This window comes from Pelodiscus sinensis, chromosome 10 (genome assembly GCF_049634645.1).
Source record: "Pelodiscus sinensis isolate JC-2024 chromosome 10, ASM4963464v1, whole genome shotgun sequence".
Classification (NCBI taxonomy): domain Eukaryota; kingdom Metazoa; phylum Chordata; order Testudines; family Trionychidae; genus Pelodiscus; species Pelodiscus sinensis.
The window spans coordinates 19,263,008-19,287,089 of record NC_134720.1 but is presented as its reverse complement, the minus strand read 5'-3'; the positions used below and the strand labels follow the sequence as shown (position 1 = coordinate 19,287,089).

At 41.5% G+C, this 24,082-nt stretch overlaps 1 protein-coding gene across 3 annotated transcripts in view; it reads left to right on the top strand.

Annotated features, from left to right (window-relative positions):
- The window catches only part of SPHKAP (SPHK1 interactor, AKAP domain containing), a 115,878-nt gene that overhangs the window by 5,685 nt on the left and 86,111 nt on the right, over positions 1-24,082 (top strand). For 2 of the 3 annotated variants that reach the window (XM_075937622.1, XM_006119883.4), the window contains exon 2: positions 19,861-19,977. The exons of the other annotated variant lie outside the window; for it this stretch is intronic. In XM_075937622.1, coding sequence (XP_075793737.1) covers positions 19,861-19,977 — 117 coding nt within the window. The remainder of the gene's footprint in view (positions 1-19,860; positions 19,978-24,082) is intronic. 3 annotated transcript variants of the gene reach the window in all.

The following is a 24,082-nucleotide window of genomic DNA, read 5'->3' as shown; positions in this document are numbered from 1 at the left end:
CCCCACACCAGTCATGATTTTATAGATTTGTCATATCCCCCCTTAGTTGTCTCTTTTCCAAGCTGAAAAGTCTTAGTCTTTGTAATCTCTCCTCCTACAGAAGCCATTTCTCTCCTCATGGCATCTGTTCCAAACTCCTAATATTTTTGTTGCCCTTTTCTGAACCCTTTCCAATTCCAATATATCTTTTTTGAGATGGGACAACTACATCTACACATGTTATTCAAGACCATTAAACTGAGGACACTTTGTACTGCAAGTAAAGCTTCTTAATTAGAAGGGCAGAGGATTTATACTGTAAATACTTAGATGACCACATATCCCTGGAGAATAGAACCATTTAGGTTATAATTTTTATCTGTGTCATAGGGGTGTTGTGGGGATTAGCCAGCCAGTGGGCTCAATTCTGTAGCTGTTTCATCAGTGAAATTATCCATGCAGAGAGTCACCAGAGGGCCTGTGTGTTCCACTTAAGTCTGGAAAATGCAAGTGTAACTGTGCTGGCCTTCTACAGAAGCATGAATTTCACCCCATTCATGGGACTCTCATCGAAGTCAAAGGGCATTCCATGCATTGAGCAGGGCATCAGTGTGCCCATGCGGTGAAGGTGCATTTTTCAAACTTTTTTAGTCATAATTATTACTGTAAATGTGGTAGGCCTGCAGCTTTATTTTTTACTCCACCAACGAAACACTTTGTATAATAGAATAGTTGCTCAGAAGAAGAGAGACATTTTATATTAGAAGTGAAGAAGCTGATAGGTCTGAATCTCTTTCAGTTTTAAATGGTTTACCCTATTTTGAATACACTGCAGACCTATCTCATTTCCTAGTGGAAAGGTATCAGATTAGCAGGGAAATGATCTTTTATGCCAAGAAGTCAGCTTGCACGCCCACAAAGTTTTATGGTACTATTGTCCTGTAGTTATACCATCCTTTTGGTGTTGATGTAAGAAAGTTAAATTGTATTTCCAATATGTTTACCTTTTGAAAATAAAATGTTTGAATAGAAGGCTTGCAGTCTCTGAAAAGAACTCCCACCCCATAAAAAGTTGTTCCTTAGGTTATCAGGAACAGCAAAATAGTAACTTGCCAGAAGACGTTGTGAAGACTAGGACTTTCACAAGGCTCAAAAAAGTAAGATAAATTCATAGAGGATGGGTCCATCAATGGGAGTGGGCAAGGGGGGGTGAGGGCAGAAGGCACTTGATTGCCTGTTCAGTTCATTCCCTCTGGGGCACCTGGCATTGACCACTGTTGGTGGACAGAATACTGGGCTAGAGGGACCTTTGGTCTGACTCAGTGTGGCCGTTCTTATGTAAGAAATAGTTGTAAAGGAGTTAGGTTAAAAGATCTTGTAATCTCTACCTCACATTATATACTGTGCTAGTTATGAGCTTTTGCGCAAATATAGATTGTAAATTAAATTAAATACAATGCAGTGTTGTTCATGTTTTCAAAAGCAAGAACCATGTTTGAACTATGCCAGTAGTTTGTGTGGCATTTCAATCTACTTGATATGAAATTGATTAGCACTTTAGAGAAATACAGCCAAGGTAGTGGAGATTAATCAAGCCATCTAGTCTGTGTTATGGGCTGTACATGTGAAATCCTAAAGTGCGGGGTTTGCAGTCTATCGGCTTGTTTTGGTTTAAAGTAATGCAGGTGAATTTTAAGTAAGTCATTATGTAGTCTGAAAAGACTTATTTTTGTAATTGAGTAAAATGTCTTTCACTCGAAGATATAACCTGTAAGAATTTTAGGATGGGTGTGCTAAAAATACAATATATTTTACATGGGGAATAATCTTAATCTATACAATACTTTGACTTTTAAAGACTTTAGAAAAGTACTTTTTAATGACAAAGAAGCCAGAGTCTAATATCCTCTCTCACTGAGAGATGGGTTAGTCCAAAGGTAGCCCCACTTAAGTTGGGGGGGACCAGAGTGTGAGGGTTATTCATGGAATAAGGTTGTATTCAGTGTGAATAAGGCTATTGAAATCTGGCTCAACAATGAGTGTCCAAACTGAGGCATTGGGGCTCTGAACCACCCCCACTCCACCTTGCAGACTTCACAGTCCATGCTGCAAGTTTAAAGTGCTGTTAACACTGCTAAGATAGAGCACTAGCACCGGTCCAGTCTGTCCAAGTTAGTCAGCTCAGGCTGTGATGCCTGCTCCCATGGTCTCCAAAATGCTGCATAGACATACTCTAAAAGGCTGTTAAAATGTCTCAGGCAGATACTCACTAGTTAGTATATTAACTGGGCACTTCACAGGTAAGCATGTTATTACTTGGCAATCGTTAAGAGTGCAATGGGATTACTTGTGTAAGTACCATAGAACAGAAGGGAAGAAAAATTGGTATCTAGGTTCTAACCCTGTAATTCTTATACAACCAAAACTTCCACCTGATCTTTCAGCAACTCCTTACTATCTTAGAATTCTAGCTGATATTCACCATTACTATTTATTTCTCCTTTTTAGAGTATAGTATTCTTGTATGGCACAGTAGCTGGGTCATTCCTCTAAGGAATGACAGCAGATCCTTTGCTCATAAACTATCCTGAAATGTCAGGCATGGCTCAGGTATGAGGATAAACAAAGGGGCAAGTATCCACTTACGGAACACAAAGAATAGTTTCACAGCTGCTCCATGAAATATACTGCAACCTACTGGCTGGATAACTCTGCAGTTATCAGAACAAAACAAAAAACCTCACTTTTTGGCATGAGGAGAGAAAGCAAGGACTGTTAGTTCCCCCTTCTCCTTGCTTTCTTTCCAATTCATGGAGTGCACGCTACCCAAGAAGTTCACTTTCTCCTGGGTTCCATAAAGTATCGCTCTATGCAGCCCTCCCCCGTTATGCCACAGAAACAAGCTGTTTCTGCAGCAACTGGGCCTTTGATGAGGACAATGAGTTTCCCCTATTATTTCCCTTTATTATTAAAGTCGAGAGCTCAATGACCTGATTATGTACTGTTGGGTTTAGTCAGGGGCGGATATAGGGCAGGGCAAACAGGCTTCAAAATGCCATGCGCATGCGCCGTGGCATGGCATGGCGTCACAGCGCATGCGCCGTGGCAAAGGAGGGGCCACGCAAAATTATGCTGCCTGGGGCCCCGCAAAACAGTCATCTGACCCTGGGTTTAGTGACCTATACACCTTTTATAGTTAGCAACAACAAATTTTAGTGTGTTGAGAGAAAAGGAGGATCCTGCTTATCAGTGGTTTGTTGGCCCAGTTCCCCAACTGCCTCCTGCCCTCGTCTTGTACATCTGTGCAAAATTAGTGTGAATCACCATCAAATCAGGCTGCTATGGTATCTCTAGACTACATGGCTCCGTCGATGGAGCCATGTAAACTAGTTTACCTGGCATAGTCAAAGAAGTGGGGATTTAAATAATCCCCGTTTCATTAAAATAAACATGGCTGCCACACTGTGTCTAGACTGCCACGCTGTGCCGGATCAGCTGATCGTCGGCACAGCGCGGTGGCCATATTTAAATCCCTGCTTCTTTGACTATGCCGAGTAAGCTAGTTTCCATGGCTCCGTCGACGGAGCCATGTAGTCTAGACATACCCCTAGTGTTTTCACACCAAATTTGCTATGATATACAATGAACAGTTATGCAGTGGAGAAGCTGTCTGTAGCAGAAGACGAACCCTGATACAGTAAAACATTAGTGAAGGAAAGGTAAGGCCCTTGTTCTGGGCATGTGTGTTCCAGTGAGAAGGAAGCTAAGATCATCACATGGCTGAAGGATAGGATGCTACCAAAGGGATGAACAGTAGAGCTGGTTCTAAGAGGTTCTAACTCAACTAACAGGTTGAGTACAAGTTTTTCAGAAGTGATTTTAGAGTTTTGTATGCTATAGAAAGCATCAGATTTTTGATCAGTGAATAGTAAGCTTCATTTTGTCTCAAATAAAAATCCAATCATTTTCATCGATCTGGGATATCAGAAAGGAAATAGAGCTTTATTACTCCAGAGGAACTGAAAGCAACAGCCTCATGTAAACTGTTAAAATTGATTTTCTGTGAGCAAGCGAGGATAAACTATAGATGATCATTTTGACACCAAAGTCTATCACAGAATATTCTTGTACAATTGAATCGAATAGGTTAGTTTAGGAGCAGATCTGAATGTGATCAGAGAAATAGTCTCATTAGAGAAGGGGTTGGGAACCCAAGGCCCGGGGGCTAGATGTGGCCCCGACGTGTCTGGATCTGGGCTCCCACTGCCTCTCCTCAAGGCTGGAACAAAATCTACTAGCCTGGGCTCTTTCCCCTTCTCAGCCCAGGGCCATGTCAATGAGTGAGAACTTGTGTGCAGCCCCTGACTGATTTTTTTCTGTGGGTTAGCAGCCACCAACCCAAAAAGGTTCCTCATCCCTGCATTAGAACATGTGGAACATAAATTAGCTGAAGAGGCTCATCTTAGACTGTTTTACAGTATTGTCGTCATTGACTGAGTTCAAAAGTCATATCAGCGAAAGGCATCTGTCCACTGCTTGAGAGTCAGTTTGTCCTTCTGTGGGGCCAAGAATATGTTTTCATGTTCAATGGGAATTGTACCCATGGAATTTGGCTTTTGGTAGAATTAAGATTAGTGGCTATTGCTGAATCAAGTGCAACACAAACAAAAGAGGGGAGGGATAGCTCAGTGGTTTGAGCATTGGCTTGCTAAACCTAGGGTTGTGAGTTCAATCCTTGTGGAGGCTATTTGGGGCAAAAGTTTGTCAGGGATGGTACTTGGTCCTGCTGTGAAGGCAGGGGACTGGACTTGATGACCTTTCAAGGTCCCTTCCAGTTTAAAAAAAAAAAAAAAAAAAATCCTACAGATAATCTTTTACTGTCTCCAGCCTTTTTGTAACTATTAGATATGGTGAAACTAACCAGTGTGTTTTGGCTGCTGTAGGTGATCAACTTTTAAGGTTGTACCTGATCAGAACAGGTACTATTTAACATAAGAAATCAAGTTACTAATCACCCCCCTCTTTGACACATGCTGTAAGAATGTGGCTCTCTCACCAGTTTTATGCTGGTGAGATTCCATTTACTGCTGACTTTATGTCACTGTAGGAGAAAGAGGCTCAAGCTCTGCATACAGAAACTGGGATATTTCATCAGTAACTTAAATGATGTAAAAATTTGTGCATAGGGTGTTATCTTACTATATAGAAGCCTTAAGGTGGATTCCAGTGTCATTAGATATAATGGAGTGGAGTAGAATAAAGCGATTTGTTGTTTTAATCACCGTGACCCTCTTTGCAGATGTTTTTCTGTAACGATGGAGACTTTACTAAAAGTGCACTGTGTAAATCAGCTTTTAACATTTGAAAGCTAGGGAAAGTGTGTGTTAACATGCAATCAATTTCTGATACCTTAATAAGAGTCAAATGTATTTGCTGTCTTAATAAAGGACCAAGTTCCAGAACTGGGTGGAGCAAAGAATAAATTTAGTAAGTAGCATTTCCTAGAACAGCCTTCTGTCCTGCTGATTAATTACTCTGATGCTGAGTGTAGCTAATTGCACTACGTCATATAGATAATTAAACAGGAGCTGTGTCAACTTCCATTTTTAAATATTAATCATGTACAGATTTGCTATGGAGGAGAGCTGCATCAGCTCTTGTAACTAGACAAGAAGATCAACTAATTGTTTTATGAAGATTTCAGTGAATTTGCAAAAACCAACCCACACAGTAACCTGTGATCTAGGTAACTGAATGCTACCTAAGTTTGTGAATGAAGTTCCAATAATCTTGAGAGATATTTTCACACATTTTCCCTTGCATATTACCTATTTTGGATATGGGGGAGGGGAGAAGCTTGCTTAAAATCCAGCAGAATTAAAGCCTTATACAGCCGGTCCCCGAGTTGCGAACGGTCGACTTATGACTGTTCGCAGTTACGACCAAAAATGTTGTAAATGTCAGACCCCGAGTTATGAATGTGATCCGCGCTTACGAACAATGCAGTCGCATGTAACTCAGTGGGGTCCGACTTACAGACAAACCAAGTTATGACCAATTGCTTGGTCTGTAACCGGTTCGTAAGTTGGAGACAGGCTGTATAGAATTCTAAGCAACTGGTCATCTGAACTCATTTTAGCAGAGTGTAGGCAGTTTTAAACAGTTTCAGAAGGTTTGCACCAATCTATGTCAGAAAGAACAGAACAGAGCCTGCTGAGGAAAAGATCTTGGCACTCCAAGTACAAGTTTTTGTAAGGATATAAGCCTAGACTACACACTACAGAGGGGCAGGGAGAGGGGGTGACATGGCTGGTCCAAATCTGCAAGTCTTATGCAACCAGGATACAATAGGAGACTTGCTGACTCCAGACTCATTGAAGTCAAGGCAGGAAGGATTTTGGATTTTCAGCAACTCCAGGAGCAGGCTCAGATGTGTTAGCTACTATAAATTCTCTTACAGAATTACTTACAGGCACCAGCTGATATCAGTGACAGATTGTGCTAGGCACCGTGCAAAGGAAGCACGGTAAAGAGCCGGCAGTCTACAAAGTCAAAAGAATGGAAAAATCAGCTTGGTGCCTTATGGTTTTAAGTTAGCCCCTGAGAACAGACTTAAAAAATGTCAACAAAAAAGGAGATATGTTATTTACCTTATGCTGTGCCATGCTAGACACATTCAGGGGCATTAAAATATCACTATTTAAGAGGACTGCGAAAATGGGGAGGGATACATTTAAAAAAAATTATGACCAGGCATTGTTCCTTTGACTTTTCATAGCTTTAATAGCGAGTTTTATTTAGCATTTCTGTAAGCAGTCTTTGGTCATCCCTACATGTTTATCTTCACTTTCTGTGCTTGCGTTATATAGTTATTTAATATTGAACACAGATCCTCATTTTGTATCAATACCACACTATGGGTAAGTCTAGACTACAGGGTTTTTTCGAAAAAAAATTGCCTTTTTTTGAAAAAACTTCACCTGCATCTAGACTGCATCCATGTTCTTTTTGAAAGTAAATCAAAAGAACGCGGCAGTTTTTTCTATCACAGTAAACCTCATTTTACGAAGAATAATGCCTTTTTTCGGAAGTACTCTTTTGAAAAAGAGGCGCTATAGAATGCAAACAGCATTTTCGAAAGAGCGTCTAGACTCTTGAAAAAGAGGCTCGATTTTTCAAAAAATCTGCTTGTAGTCTAGACGCTCTCTTTCGAAAGAGGCTTGTAGTCTAGACGTAGCCTGTGTGTGAGGTTTTATTATAGGAAGTGGAGGATTAAGGCCATGATACTGCAAACATAAATGCACATGCTTTTTTATGTGTGTGGGTAACCTCATCTCAGTTAAACTACTCATGTAAGTGGAGTTAAACATGTAGTTAAGGCTATGTCTACACTGCAGGCTTCTTGCGCAAGAACTGTTTTGAGCAAGAATTCTGGCGCAAAAGGTCTTGCGCAAAAGTACATCCACACTGCCATTTGCTTTTGCACAAGAGCATCCATGGCAGTGTGGATGCTCTCTTGCACAAGAAAGCTCTCATGACCATTTTAGCCATAGGGGTTTCTTGCGCAAGAAACCCCTGTCCCGTCCACACTGCCTTCTTGTCCAAGAGCTCTTGCGCAAGAGGGCTTATTCCTCATGGGGAGAGGAATAACTTTTGCGCAAGAAGCCCTCTCTTCTGATGCTTTACTGTAAATTTACTTGCGCAAGAACACGTATGCAGTATAGATGCTCCACAAGTTTTTGCACAAGTGTTCATGCGCAAAAAGCCTGCAGTGTTGACATAGCCTAAGTGTTTGCAGAATCAGGTCTTATATTTATAATTAGTCTGCATAGTCCATCCTTGTCATCATGCCCCATACTTTTAACTCTCCCATCTCTCAAAGACAGACCTGGTGTTTTGTGAAACCCTCAGAAAAGCAGGAAAGCAGTTCCTGGTAATGACTGATCAAGTACTACTTGATTCAGTCTCACTTTGACCAATTTTACACTGGTGCAGCTGCATGTAGCCTGGCAGCTGCTTCTGATTTATATCAGAACTAAGCCCTATGAATGTAAACATCCAAAAACAAGAGATTTCCAAAAATATAATATGAAAAATGTTCAGTGTATCTTGAAGTTAGGTGAGATGTTCTTCAGTAATTTTAAAAAAATCATCACTAATGCCAACAATAAAGACTTTCTAATTTTTAATAGAATAATTGCATATGAAGAACTTGGAAACCCAATTCCCTATAGATGGGACTGAGCTGAATAGACTAATCACATTTGGATCTCAACCACTATAGAAAGGTTCTTTTAAAGTTAAAATTATTGTAGCTCAGTTTGTCTTTTCTCTGTGTGACAGATAGAAGGCATCTAGCATAAGGCCTGGCACTCCTGTGGCTGTATCATTTGAAAGGCAAATTCTCTGCCAGATATCAAGATGTGTCCCTCATAAGAGTGATGGCATGTGAGATCTTAAAATAAAGCAGGTGCTCAGCGAGCTTAGCTTTTGAAAAAATACATCTTTTACTCATTTTCTGTATAGAACATATCAGCCTACAGATCAGATTGAGGGAAAGTGGTCAGTACCCTCAATTCCTAGTGAAAATAGGAGTAGAGGGAGCTGCATAGCTTTCAGGAGGCCCTGAGCACTTTACAGGTTTAGATCTAGATATTGTCCCATTTTGTTACACTTGGGTCCCACAGCCATAATAAAAAAACCCCACACATTTGTTCAGGGTATTTATAGATTGTCTGTTTGACTAACCATCTGTGCTCCTATTGAAGTACACACATGGCCTGGACTGATCAAAATGAATTGAATGTTAGAATAGTAATTTTAAATGGCATCAAATCCAAAGTTGTCACCACATAATGATATATTAATCCTTTTACATGCAAAGTTAAAATTTAATACAGAATTCAGCAGACACTTAACATTGAAGAACAGCAGGAATAGTCTGTTTCTTATGTTCTGGTTAAACATTTTTTTAAAAAGGAGAGACTTCTGGTTAAAATGGATCAAGCTCTCTCATCCCTTCTGCTTAGATTGATGAAGTGAGGTAGATATCCCTTACTTCTCTGGATGGCTGAGGTAATAGCTGTGGCTATCAACCCCTAAATTGTGCGCTCTCCATTGAGCAGATAGCTATGAGAACTTGAATCAGTGTAACCATTTTCAACTATCCCACAGATACTAAAAGTTTTTATGTACAAATGACTAAAAATTCTTAAATACTATTTATTGGGATTTTTTGGAAAGCTATAAAAAAGTCTAGAGCATTTACGTAATTACCCCTCTTTGTATACTTGGATATTTTAGATACTTTTGATAGTTAGCAACTGATTGCTATAGAGATGAAACTTAAATGAAGCTCTGAGCACAAGAGATCATAGTGTTTGGGTTTATTTAAAAAAAGATACATAGATGGGGCCATTGTGCATATCAAATGCAGCAGTAGAAATGGAATGGTAAAGAGTGAATGCTTTTGATGCATTTTGGCTAGCTGTTAATGATGGTAACAGATCATTTATTCCTCTATCAGTAGCCCCCATGGGATACTAGTTCCTTCTTGTACATCACACTTTTGTAATGAAACCTATAATGTAGGTATGAATATTCTAAAGTTACAAATAAGCCACTAGAACAGAGCCAGTGGTCTCTGTTGTGACCCTGCATTATGGAGTTGAACCCTCTCACTGAAAGGAATGGGAAATGTTGCCTTCCAGAGCTCCCAGGTGTGCAATGGCAACACACCCACTGCTAAACTTCTTTAGATGGGCAGCTAGCTCCTAATCAAGTATCATCAAATGACAAACTCTTCTCTTGTGCACCTGTGAGGGGTTTAGTCAGTCAGACCCAGAGAAAATAAAATGATTACTAAGGATGCTGAAAAACAGGAGGCCAAAGGAACTTCAGTCTCTCTGGATAAGTCTATACTGCAATTAAAAACCCCAGCTGGCCTATGTCAACTGATTTGGGTTGAAATAGGCTGTTTAATTGTGGGATAGATATTTAAACTCAGCTGGAGCCCAACTCTAGAAAGCTTTGGAAATAAAATAAGCTACCTCACAGGATTTAACACAATAAATAATTTTGTGGAGGGGCTAAATCGCCAACTTGCTGACACCCATGCACATGAGACCTTTGAAGAACATGGAGGTGCTGCAAAGGCATGTTGGCAATTTAGTAGCTGGCAATCTTCCCTGTAAGTCATTCCAGGCAAAAAACCAAACAATCTAGTTTCAGGTTAGGGAAGATTATGCTACTGAAATGCCATTTTTTTAACCTGAGACAGGAAACAGAAGTGACAGAGTCATAGAAATGTAGGACTGGAAGGGACTCTAGAAGGCCTCAAGTCATGGCCTCTGACACTGTGGCAAGACCAAGTAAACCCAGACCGTCCCCAAGGCTGTGTCTAGACTGCAGGGTTTTTTCGAAAAAAGTAGCCTTTTTTCGAAAAAAACTTCACCTGCGTCTAGACTACAGCCGCGTTCTTTCAAAATTAAATCGAGAGAACGCGGCTTTTCTTTCTACAGCGGTACTCCTCATTTCACGAGGAAGAGCGCCTTTTTTCGAAAGTGCTCTTTCGAAAAAAGGCGTTCTTGAATGCAAACGGCTTTTTCGAAAGAGAGCATCCAGACTGCCTAGGTGCTCTCTTTCGAAAAAGCGGCTTGCTTTTTCGAAAGTACTGCTTGCAGTCTAGACGCTCTTTTTCGAAAGAGGCTTGCAGTCTAGACGTAGCCCAAGAGGCATTTGTCTAACTTTTTTTTTTTTTAAGTCTCCAGTGATGTTAGTTCCACAACCTCTCTTGAAAGCCTATTCCTAAGGACAGCTACTCTTATAGTTAGAAAGTTCTTCCTAATATCTAGACCATCAATTATGCAGTCTTCAGTGAATATGGAGAACAACTGTCCTTTTATAAAAGCACTTAACGTATAAGACTTATCAGGTTCACTCCTCAGCCTTCTTTCCTGAAGACTAAACATACCCAGTTTAATTTTAAAATTTTTTCTCATTGGTCAAAGTAATGGAGTTCTCTGCTTACCACTGGAGCACCTCCATGTGGCTATATCTAGGAAATAGCTCAACCCAATCCAACAACTTCTAACACTCCTGGGCTATGTATACACTTGCGGCTTCTTGCGCAAGTATGGCCGTTCTTGCGCAAGAATCCGCAGAGCGTCCACACTGCCTGCCTGCTCTTGAGCAAGGAAATGTACAATATGCTCTTTTTTAAGAGGTGTAAGCCCTCTGGCGCAGGAGCTCTTGCACAAGAGGGCAGTGTGGACGCTCAGCAGGGATTTCTTGCGCAAGAAAGCCCTCTGGCTAAAATGGTCATCAGAGCTTTCTTGCGCAAGAGAGCGTCCACACTGCCATGGGCGCTCTTGTGCAAAAGCACAGCTCGCACATGGCAGTGTGGACGTTTTCTTGCGCAAGAGCCTCTTGCACAAGAAAACTTGCGCAAGATGTTCTTGTGCAAGAAGCCGCCAGTGTAGACATAGCCCTAAAGTTGCAATTCTTCCACTTTGAGAGTTGGGATCCTCCTCCTTTGTACTTGGTCTTCCAACCAAGTCACTATTTTTTTCCTTCCAGCATATAAAAGGCTCTGGACTAGCTGACTATATATTCTGGCACTCCCCCAGTTCAAAGCTATGCTACTTCCCCAGGGGCTACTGGAGGAACTATTCCTACTGAGCCAAGATCATAGATCTTCTCCTGCTTTCTCTAAACTTGAAGAACAACTGCACACTTCTACACTACTTGTTTCCTGGGTTTATACAAACCCCCACCTATTCCAGCCCAGATGAACTCCATCTTCAATTAGAACTTGTCAGTCAAGCCTAAGTGTACCTCTAGGTGCAGACCATCAGGTTAATTAGCCCCTTCTGAGCCATATAAACCCTTTCAGGGATGGTATGGGAGTAGACATCCCATCACAGTCAGGTTCTCTAAATGTTTTGTCATGTTTGTTGTTCTCCCCTGGTCTCTCCAATTTGTCAATGTCTGCCCTAAAATGTGGTAGCCAGAATTGGACACACTACTACAGTTGAAGCCAAGTAGAGTGGAGCAATTACCTCCCATTTATTATATATGAAACACCTATTAATACACCCAACAAGGATATCAGTCTTTTCCATAGCTACAGCACGTTGTTGACTCATTCAATTTGTGGTCTACTGTAACCTACCGATCATTTGCAGTAGTACTAGCCCCCAGCCAAACACTCCCATTTTATAGTTGTGCATTTATTTTCCCCTTTCCTTTGTAAGTACTTTGCACTGGACTTCACTGAATTAATCTTGTTGAATTCAGACCAATTCTTTAATTGGTCAAGGTCATTTTGCATTCTGAGCCCATCCTTCAAAGCATTTGCAGCCCCTCTCAGCTTGCTGTTAAAAGCAAATTTTATAAGCACACTGTCTACTCCATCCAAATCATTCATGAAAATATTGACTAATACCTGACTCAGAATCCCACTCAATATGCCCTCCCAGTTTACCAGCAAGCTACTGATTATGACTGAATATAGTCTTGCAACTAGGGATGTAAAGGGTTAATCAGTTACCGGGTAAGCGTCACTCTTACCAGGCAGGTAATGATGCTTACTCAGTAATCAGCAGCCCGGCCTGACCAGATCAGCCCACAGCATGCCACGTTGCAGGCAAGGGTCTGCTCTAGTCCAGGGGAATCCCAGTTAATGGATTAAACTTCATGTTTAACCAGTTAACTTTTAAAATGGCATTTTACATTCCTGCTTTCAACCAGTTGTTTACCTACTTTATAGCAATTTTATCTAGATCACATTTCCTTAGATTGCTTATGAGAATGGGACATTATCATAAGCCTTACTAAAGCAAAATATATCACATCTACCTCTCCCTCCAATCCCCAGGCCAGTAACCCTGTCAAAAAGGAAATTAGGTTGGTTTGGCATGATTTGTTCTTGACAAATCCCTGGGGGATATTTCTTATAATAGTATTGGCCCCATTTCTCCTCTTCCTGCCTCTACTTCACTCTTCCATGCTTCTTTCCCACTCTTCCTGCACACTCAACCCACCTCTTCCTCCAAGCCCTCATCCCCCAAGTGATGCAGCCCAGAGCACTATTAGGGGCCCGGTGCTGGCAGCAGGAGTTGGACCCCTTCACACTCACCAGCAGTGGAAGGTGGAAGTGAGGTGATGAGCCCCAGCTCGCTGTGCTTTCCCTATTCCCAGCCATGTCTTTCTGCTTCCCGCCAGTGAGTGAAGGGGGTGGGTCTGCCACTATTCTGAAAGATGTGGCTGGGAGCTGGGGAACTGGAGCCACATAGCTCTGCTTCCCCTTGCCTCTGACAATGACTGTGAGGAGTCCAGACCTGCTGCAGGTGCCATCCTGCCCCCCTGCTAATCGCCCCCACTGGCCCCTTGCTCCTCCAACCCGTGGCATTGGGGGAGAGGGGTCATGTGCCTCCTCCAGCCCTCCCATGCATCACCCCTGATTTTATTTTTTCTGGAGCTGCCTCATCTACCGCCTCTTCCTGATCTGATGATCTACTGTAGACATCACCCCTAATTTTTAAATCTTTTTATCTTTACCAAGAGTCTCAAACTGGTCTGCGCCTTCTCCTCTTCTTCTCATAACAACACGCAATGGGTGAGGGAGTCAAAAGCCCCCTGTCCACAAAGGATGTAAAAATCATTTAAAAATGTAACTAACAGTCCTAGTGGTTATAGGGTTACACGCGCTGCGGGCTCTGCAGCATAACTTGTACGTATAAGCTGTATATTGCAGATCCTGCAGTGCAGCTGGCTCTCCAGGAGTGGGGCCTGCAGCCAGGAGCTGGTACATGCCGGGAGCCAGCTTATATGCCAGCTACGGGTCCTGCTTCTCAGGGAGTCAGCTTACATGCAGGCTTTGCAGTCTTACTGCCATCCTCGCTCCTGGGGTCCTGGTGTGTGACCATAACAGAAACCGATAAGATGATGCTTATTAGTTAACTGTTTAAATGGTTGCTCTTTTACATCCCCACTGTCTCACCGTTTGAGCAGGCACATATTCCTCTCTGTGGTATTCTCCGTAAGCATAGGTGTATAAAAATCAGTGTCATAGCTAAAGTCCAATTTTAAATGCAGAGTTTTAAATGCAGAGCATGCAGGGAAACGGGGGGGAGCCTGTTGCGATTAACTGGGGCCGTTAACTGATAAGCAATTGCTTATCAGTTAAACAGCTAGCCAACTAGTCACAGACATCCCTAACATCCACCATCTTTCAGGGTGCTATACAGTAGGGCTACGTCTACATTGGCATCCCTTTCCGGAAAAGGGATGCAGATTAGACACTTCGGAATTGCAAATCCACGGGGGATTTAAATATCCCCTGTGGCATTTGCATTTACATGGCTGCTGCTTTTTTCCGGCTTGGGGATAAGCCGGAGAAAAGCGCCAGTCTAGACGCGATTCTCTGGAAAATAAGCCCTTTTCCGGAGGATCTCTTATTCCTACTTTCAAGTAGCTGGGAACACACTGGCTGCTAGCCCTGCCTCTGGGGGGCCATCAAGTAACCATACCCACTAAGAAATTTTGTGGATACACAATTATTAAAATAACTGCTTTCTGGTGGATGTAGTGATCCCTATATAAAATTTGAGAGAGTTTGTAAAGTGCTGTCCTTCTGGCTGCAAACTGATTATTTTCAGGAATAACAGCATTGCGCAAGAGGGTTTTCCTTGCACAAGAAGGGGAAGTGTAGACAGCTCCTTCTGGCGCAAGAGCCTTTTCCAGAAAAATGGTGGCTCATTAAATATGCAAATGAGGCTCAGTTATATTCCACACTTAGCCTCATTTGCATATCTCTGGCGCAAGATCGCGCCAGTGTAGACATAGCCCCAGTGAGCATCACTGCTGACATCCCTATCTTGAATCCATTCATAATATCATTTAGGGATATTTATGGTTTAATTACTTTCAAAGTTCCAGGTAGCAATAGGTGCACATTGATTAGAGGCATAGAGTTGGGGGTCAATGAGGTTAAATGAAGTTATCCTCATCTGTTGCGTGGATTCAGGGAAATACCACTCTGACTTTTTAGAATGTCTCTGTGACGACTATGCCAAATTCAGGTAAGGGTTTAAACCAGTCTGGAAGTTGCTGGTGGTCTCTGTGACAGAACCCCTCCCCCCATGCTTTATAAAATGGACTTATGGACATGAATATACATAACTCAAAGGTGCTTTGAGCACATTATTTCGTGTAACCCATCAATCTTCATGTCACAATCTTTTTTTGATGTATGTATCCCTTTTGTGTATAAAATTAGACATATGGAGTGGGGAATACTTTGTGGGTTTCAAATGTGTGAATGACACACATGGAGGGTGTTACCCTCAACTGTTAAATAGTCTCTTTTGTCCTTCAGTCTGAGAAGTGGTTGGTAGGGAGGGGCCTCAACTCCTTAACAAAAAGAATAGGAAAGGAGAGGCCTTGGTCTTTTTGGCTGGGCTACACCTGAAAGAAGGAGCAGAAGACCCCAGGGTGTGGAGACAGCCCTGGTTTGAAGGGGCAGCTGGAAAAGGTTTTAGGGTGAGTTTGAAGACTTTGTACTGAGGTTTCAGTGTAGAATTAGCCAACCATTTTTGTTTCTTTTGATTTGTAACTTACTTTGCTCTGCCTGTTCTCACTTATTACCACTTAAATCCTACTGCTTCCACCAAATAAAATCATTTTTATTTTCTATCAAACCCAGTGTAAAGTTACCGGGGGGGGGGGAGGGGGAAGGGGGTGGTAACCAACGTGCACATTCCCCCTTTCATTGTTAAAGGGGGCTTACCTAATTCTTTGGTGTTTGATCCCATCTGGGGAGTGCTCTCTCAGGAGACTGGGCCCTAAACTGCATTCTCCTTGGACCTGAAGTGGTTCGGTGTTTGTACTGCTTCTTGGAACTGGCCCAGCAGGACCAGGTGGTGAGGAGCCCCGGAAAGCGGGAAGGTGAGTGACAGGGGCCGTGTCAGCATCCCGAGAGGCACCCCAAGGGGTTGTCTGTGACCGCACCGTGTCACAGTCTCCATCTTTACCCTAGATATAATAGGAGGCAGTGCAAGCTGAGGTTCCTCCCATCTTGCCAAGGAAGAGCAGTGAAATGTTGATGACTTATTCAACATGGACTAGAAAACAAGCTGAAATCACAGAATACATGTAGCAAACATTGGTATTGGGAAAGAAGAAAAAAGCATGGAAGGTTAATAGAAGTCATGGGATTTGAAGGTGTGTGTGTCTGTATGTGTGTCTGTGTGTGTGTCTGTGAGAGAGAGAGAGAGAGAGAGAGACTGAGAACTGATAGGGGGAAGGAGAAGTTTCTGTTAGGAGGAGAGGTGAAATGATAAGTAAAACCATGGACAAAAGTTTGAAATGTTTTGATGAATTTTGGATTAAGTGTAGAAAGCAGAAAAGTAGGATTGGAAGGGAACCTCGATTTGTAATCTAGTCTAGTCTCCTACACTGAAGCAGAGCTAAATATTGTCTTGACCTCCTGTGAGAGGGATTGTCTTACCTATTTTTAAAACCTCCAGTGACAGATTCCACAGCCTCCTTAGGTAATTTGTTCTAGTGCTTATCTACCATTACAATTAGGAGGTTTTTCCCTAAAGTGCAACTTAAATCTCTCCCTGCTGCAATTCGAGCCAATTACTTTTTCTCCTTAACCACTGAGGACAAGACAACCGTTGATCACCCTTTTCTTTGCAAAAATTGTTGTAATCTTGAAGACTGCAATCCTTAGTCTTCTCCAGACTAAACAAATCAATTTTTTTTAAAAAAATCTTTTCTTATAGCTCATGTTTCCTAGTTGTTTCATCATTTTTCTTGCTATCCTTTGGACTTTCTACAATTTTTCTCAATTTTTCTGAAGTTTGGTGCCTAGAACTGGACACAGTACACCAACTGAGGTCACATCAGTGCTTAGTGATATGGAAGAATTACTTCTCGTGTCTTGCTTACAACATCCTGCTAATATAGCTCATGATGATGATACCTTCTTTTGCAATAATATTTCATTGATGACTCATTTAATTTGTGATCCATTGTAATACCCAAGTACAGTACTCCTTCCTATGCAATTATCTCCTAGTTTGTATTCCTTCCTAAGTATAGAACTTTGCATCTGTCCATACTGAATTTCATCCTGTTTCAGACCATTTTTCCAGTTTAAGATCATTTTGAATTCTAATCCTGTTCTCAATGCTTGCAAAACACTATCTAGACTTTGACAGATGTCTCTCAGAACTTTCAGGCTGTTGGCCCTCCACTGTGGTAGTATATTATTTGGCCTAAAATTCTAAATCATCATTCTTTTACTGTCCATTTTTTCTAGTTTTCAGTTTCCTCATCAATAGAGCATTAGAAATGTTGTATGCCATAGCTGGAATTTAATTGCACTAAAAAACTTCTCTGCATTTGTTCAATTCACTTACTTTAACCAAGATTGTCTTCTTTCATAGATCAGCATTTTCGTATGTTCACAGTGCTGAGATTAAAGATCATAATGAAAAGATGAAAAGCAGTAGGCTTTAATAGGATTAGTTCAATAAAGAACAGTAATGGACACTTAGTATTTATTGAACAAGTTCCTTAAATAGGAACAATTACTGAACATCAGCAGTGAGTTTTTGAAAGCTCAAGATGGTAGAAAATTGAAGTTTGTTGATACTGTTTATAAGATTAATTTTCTTTAGTGATAACCTGGGGAATTCTTTAAATTACCTATTTTTGCGTGATGAGTAGCACCATCTGCCAGATCTGCAAGGAAGACAATTATTTTTAGGAGCAGATGTGTTTTTTGATTAAGCTTTGAGTCATCTAGGTCACTATTTTTGACACATTCAGTACAGCAATCATTTCACATTTTGACCCATTATTTAAAAAAATATAGTTTATTACAGCTAGTACTTTCATTTCCTGCAATTGCTGCTTCTTCTCTCATGGAGGTAGCAACTAACTTCTGGTATGTTTACTTGCCATCTCAGTAGGAACATTATGGCGTTTATAGCAGCATAATGCTTAGGCAATAGGGCAAGGTTTTGTGGCAGACAAGCAACCTTTGACACACTCCTTGTGTGTCTTGCAGAATGGGAAGTAGTACATAACGTGTCCCTTCTCATGTCTAGTGTCTTTGGTCTAATCCCTTATCTTCAAGGCTTGCAAGGAAGGCAGTTTCACCAGCCCCAAAACCAAACGATGGTTCTTTCAATGGGGAAGCAGTTGACACATATTTTTCCTCCCCCATATTCTTCCACAACAAAACCCAAGATAACTTAAATTTTACTGTTACATTGCAGCTTCAGTTCAGTAAGCAGTGAGCGTACTTCATGCCATCAGAATTCCCAGAATGAGAATATGCATAAGAGGAATTCTAACCTGTACTGTCTGAGATATGTCATGGTAGACCAAAAGGGCTCTAAATTCAAGTGTACTCACTGCAGCAACAGCTTGCTCCAGCAAGCATCAAGTTACAAGTGCTGACTCAGTTTTGCCGAGGCTGTTTAGAAGACTTGCAGTTTGCTGGTAATATGGCCTCCCAGCAAAAGCAAGAGAGACCCCTCCTTCCAATGGGAAACAAAACACTGTCATCAGCTTGATAATTGGCATTTTCCCCTTAAACTCCAGTTTCTGGGTTCTTGTACTGATTGACTCTCTTTAGTCCGGCATCCTCAGGATCTGACCAGTTCCAAATCAGAGAATTTTCCAGACCACGGAAGGTCAGTATTGTCTAGTATCATTATCAATACCCAGTGCTTCCTGGGCTGTTAGAGGACATTTAGGGGCAAATTAGAGCTAAATATCAGTACAGAACACTAAGAGCTAGGATTCGGGGCGGTAAACAAACTTTATGGGACCGCGGGAAACTTAGCCACACCCATGAAAAGTGGACATCCAGCTAACTAAAATCATTCCAGACAAGAGAGTTCTGGACTAAAGAGTTCAACCTGCAGTACCTTGAGAATCTCAGGAGTCGTTAAAAATTTTCTAGCGCTCATGCTTGCAGAGAAAAAAGCTTGGAAAATGTAATAAGTGTACTGGGTCAAAGCATAAAACAAATAAAATGAATCCTAAAGTTGTTTTTAAGTCTCATGACTCAAGCCAAATCTATGATTTTTGAATGCTCGGGACTAACAATACTGCAAGTGTCCTAACAAACCCAACTTTTTAGCTCTTTCTTGATCTCAGTATTCTTTCTTTAGCTGTCCTACACCACCTCTAGATGATTCCTAAGATGGACCATCTATGTAAGATCCCAGGATTGAAACCTAAAGTTGTGGACAGCTCTCTTCACTAACCCCATAACCACTGTGCTCTACATCAGTGGTGCGCAACTTGCAGCCCATCAGGGTTCTATGTATTGCCTACAAGATATTTTGTTTACTGTTGCCCATGCGCAGGGTTGCCAGTTTCTGCTGGTTTCCGTCTGTGTATTTTTTTTTTCCTCTTGATGATCACTAAAGTGACACACACATAAAGCAAGGGCATGTGAAGTGAGTTGCGTTGACTGACAGAAAGTGCTGCTACGGTTCAGTCGGCACACCCCACAAATTCTAGGTATGCAAGTGCAGTTAGCAAACTTACTCTTATCACTGTGCAGGATATAAGCCTTTTGCACTTTATCATATTGGTTACAACAGTCTTGGTTACACTCATGCAGCCCAAGCACTAGCCTTGTTTGCCCATCAATGCTCTACATCCTACAGTTCTTGCTACTCTACCGCCTTCCTGGCTTCTTCCTCACACAGACTTTCCTAGGTTCCTTCTCCTCTTAACAGGGAGCCACTTCTGATATTTCCGTTGATCTCGGAAAGCTTCCCAGCACAGCTCTACTCCTACCAAATATTCCTTAATGGTAAGACAAAGTTGCCTCGTATTTCCTGGCAGGCCTGCTCTCAGACATTTCCTCGTGGACATAGGACTTCAGTGCAGAAGGAAAGAAGTCATGTACAAGTCAGAGCAAGGATTTGAACTTCGTGACAACCCAGCTCCTCCTGTGATAAAGTGCGTAAGGCCCTGGTTTATATCCTGAACAGAATGTTTTTGTTTCAGGGGGTTACTGGGGCCTTAGAAATTATGGCACCTTTAAATTAAACTCAAGTGCTACACTGATGACAACACCATGAGACCGGGAAGGGAATAGAAAGGCCAGGTGGGGTAATGCAGCTGTGCTGCTGTAGCAGAACCTTTTAGAATCCTTTTGGGTCCAAATGCTGAGGAACTGATAAGGGCAGATAAGCTATACAGGCCGCGGAAGATGTTTCCTGCAAAGACATAAATCTGTCTTGGCCACAGAATGAAGGTGGGAGAGCCTGAAGAGGGTGTTAGCCATCTGCTTCCTTAAAACATCAGATGTGATTGGGAAGGAAAGCTCACAAGGGAGCCTATAGGATCCAGTGCAGAACCACAACAACAAAAGGCTCAGAATTTTGAGGAGACCTTATAGAGGAGGTGTTGCAAGCTTCCAACTGGCCCATCCTGAACAATCAGTGAGCTTCAGGAAGGAGAGGCTGAGTTTCAGCAAAAGCTGAATTCTTGCCAATTTTGCCTACTTTTGATTTCATTACATTTTAGGCTGTAGATCTTTTCCAATGTGGGATGCCCTACCTGAAGCAGCTTACTAAAAATGATCCCTCCCACGTGCACGTGCTAATGTACACCTACTTCACAAGCACACTTTCTTCAAGGTGCAAACATAGCTAAGTAGGGGCCCACTGTATCCAGGAGTGCACAAAGTTTGTGGTCATTTTCTTCCTTATAAAAAATGCACATTAAGGTATCCTGTGAAATTTTCCCCAAGCTTTCTTTGTTGTAACTGCTATGTTTGATCACTCTTTAAATATGTCTATCCCCCTTCCCACCAATTAACTAATCCAGATAAGCGATTCAGTATTTATTTATGCCTAAGGAACTACCAAATTTACAGCCATGAAAAATGCATCATAGACCATGAAATCTGGTCTTGTGTATTTTTACCCTACACTATACATCTTCACCAGAATTTCTCAAACTGGGAATCCCAATCCAAAAGGGGGTCACAGGGATGGGGGGGGGCAAAGTAGTTATAAGAAGATTGTAGTATTGCCACCCCTACTTCTGTGCTGCCTTCAGAACTGGGTGGTTGGAGAGTGATGGCTGATGGGTCAGAAGGCAGCAGAAGTTAGGGTAGCAATATCATACCATGCCATCCTTACTTCTTCACTGCTGCTGGCAGTGGTGCTGCTTTCAGAGCTGTGCACGTGGCCAGCATCCACAGCTCTCCAGGATGCTATCTCTGAAGACAGCGCTTCTTCTAGCAGTAGCACAGAAGTCAGGGTGGCAATACTGGGAGGTCCCCCCCTAGTAATCTTACAACCCTTCCCCCAACAGCCTTTTGGGTCTGGACCCCTACAGTTGTAACACCATTACATTTCATATTTAAATACCTGAAATAATGAAATCCAATGCATGTGAAATTGACCAAGATAGACTGTGAATTTGGTAAGACCCTATTTAAGCCGAATACTTACACAATTTAAGAATCAAACTGCATGTCATCTGCAACACAGGACTAGGTGTTCTGCTCTGATACCTCTGGAGACCAAGAACACTTTCAGCTTTATGGTCATTCTCAAATATACCCAAGCACATTGTCAGAGGTCTTCTAAAAACCGACTATGCTGTCCCATGTGTACCAAGTAGCCAGTCTTACAAGATTCACAGCTATAAGTTTCTGTCTGACATTACTTTAGCTCTTAGCAGTCACCAGAGACTTCAACAGTAAGTGCTGCAAGTCAATGAACTTCAGTCTGTTATGTAGCCTGTTCTGTCTGATATAGTTCATAACACAGAGTGACTTCCTATTTCACTCTACTCAGCTCTAGCAAGCCTTTCTGTATTTGTACATAAAGATCTTTTCCCTTTCTCTTCAAGCCTATTTTCTCTTGGAAAATGTTGGAGGTCTTTTGCCTTATGTGGTTGAAAAAAAAAAAACAGGGGTGCTATGTACTATACATCACTATTACCTGATTATATATTCCAAGGAACAAATTTGCTAGTGTGCCATAAATAACAGCAGGACTCACTTTCTACCTTAACATATAACAAATGGAGAAAGAGAAAATCAAGTCCAGTAAGCTCTTTGGTTCATGGTCATATTTATTGTTTGATTTTTCGACTCCTCATGTCAACCCCCACAATGTGCCTGAAGGCATGTAGACCAAGATATAGAACAGATGATAAATGATCAGTGCTTCAATTCCCTCTAGTGTTAAAATGTATTCCATTTAAAAACATGAGTATATGGATGTTCTTGCGCTATAGATCAGACATTAACTAGAGCCTTAGTTCTAGACTGTGAAAACAGCACATTGCAGCTGTATTGCCCCTTATTATAGGCTAACAGCCTAGATAAATCTAGATCTTAATCCTGAGTTTGAATGGAGACCAATTGGCATGCACAAATATGCCTATATATACACATGCTGAGAAAACGTGGTTTAGTAAAATTTCATCCGAACTTCATCCCAAAATTCTTTACAGAAGAATAAGGTTATGCAATTAAAATTAAGAATAGAGAAATTAAAATGGCATAAAATGCACATTCTCTATCCATTTGAAGAAGTGGGGGACGAAATCATATTGATGACAAACTAAATACATGTGGATAGGACATGAGACACAGAATGGAAAGTCAAAATTAACATTGTAGCTGGTCCAAGTGTGGCTTTAAATAATTATTCTTTGATCCTGTCAGACTTTAGATTTAACTATAGTTCTGATCTCTAACAAACTGAGAAACCAGAGTGGTTCCACTGATTTTTATGGGGGATATTCCAGTTTTACACCAGGGAAAGATCAGAATCCACTCCATAATTTGTCTTGAGAGTTACATAGAAATCCCCTATAATAATGCAATTTTTCCTTACTAAATTCCAAGGAAGTTGTTGACTACAAATATTGGAGTGTTTAAGACTATTTGTCTAGATTATACAGGTGAAGAAAAGGCTGAAAATTGAGCACATTAAATGGTGATGTCACAAAAGAAAGGTACATTTCCTGCCAGCACACCGCCTCCTAGCCCAGAAGGAACATTGTATTCAGCACCTCCTCATGTTCTTCTCAGTTTCTCAAACTACTCTGGTTCAAAACATGCAGTTCCCTTCATGAGGTCTCATTTATTGTTTGTACACAGTGAAACTCACTTTGTTAGTTAGCCTCGTTCATACCCACTGAGCCCTGGCCAACTTTCTGGTCCCAGATCAGATGTCATCCAGCCTGGAGCTGGGATTAACTTTAAACAGCCACTCTGTTCTGTCCTCCTGCAGGGAGTCCCAGCTCTCTTCGTTAGAGCTGGGTTGTAACTTAGACCAGCCTCAGCCAGTTTCTTTCAGCAAGTCCTTTCTCCCCATTCAGTCCTTGGAGGGTTCAGCAGACAGCCTTGTCCTACAGCCTTCTCATTCCTGCTATGAGGGAAGAAGCAGCATACCTGCTAGTCCCCGTCTCCCAGCTCATCTGCAATTGCTTAGGGGAGAGGGGGATCCTTGTCCTGTCCACTATACAAAGCTTCTGGTCTAGGCCCTTAAAGAAACAGTAACAGACTTTGTCCCAAACACTACTTATTCCCTGGACTGCTTCTTCTCCAAAAGTGTCTTATTTCTTAAGAGTTTATGTACATCACAGACTCCCAAAGAATCTTAATGGGCGGTACCATGTAATGAGGGGTGGACTTACACTAGGTACCATTGTCCTTTGATAGTCAGTTTGCCCTGTCATGTGTAAGTGAGACAGATATTCCAGAATATTTGTGCCTTTTCTGTATCTATATTACTGTACTACATTTCAATTTAGCCTTATATTTTTTTCATTCACTATTTTAAATTCACAATGGTTAGTAGTTTTTAGTAATTATGGATCAGCTTCAGATACCTTGACATTAACTATCTGGTTAATAGTCGTACTGACTACAAGTCCCTGTTTGCAGAACTAGATATCCTTGCTTCAGGGCAGATTGATTTAAATCACCAACCGCCCCTCCCTCCCAATACCCCATTGATTTAAATCAATGAAAAGCAAACCAAAAAAAGGTAAGATTGCACTTAGATCCTGACATAGTTAAATCAGTGAGACT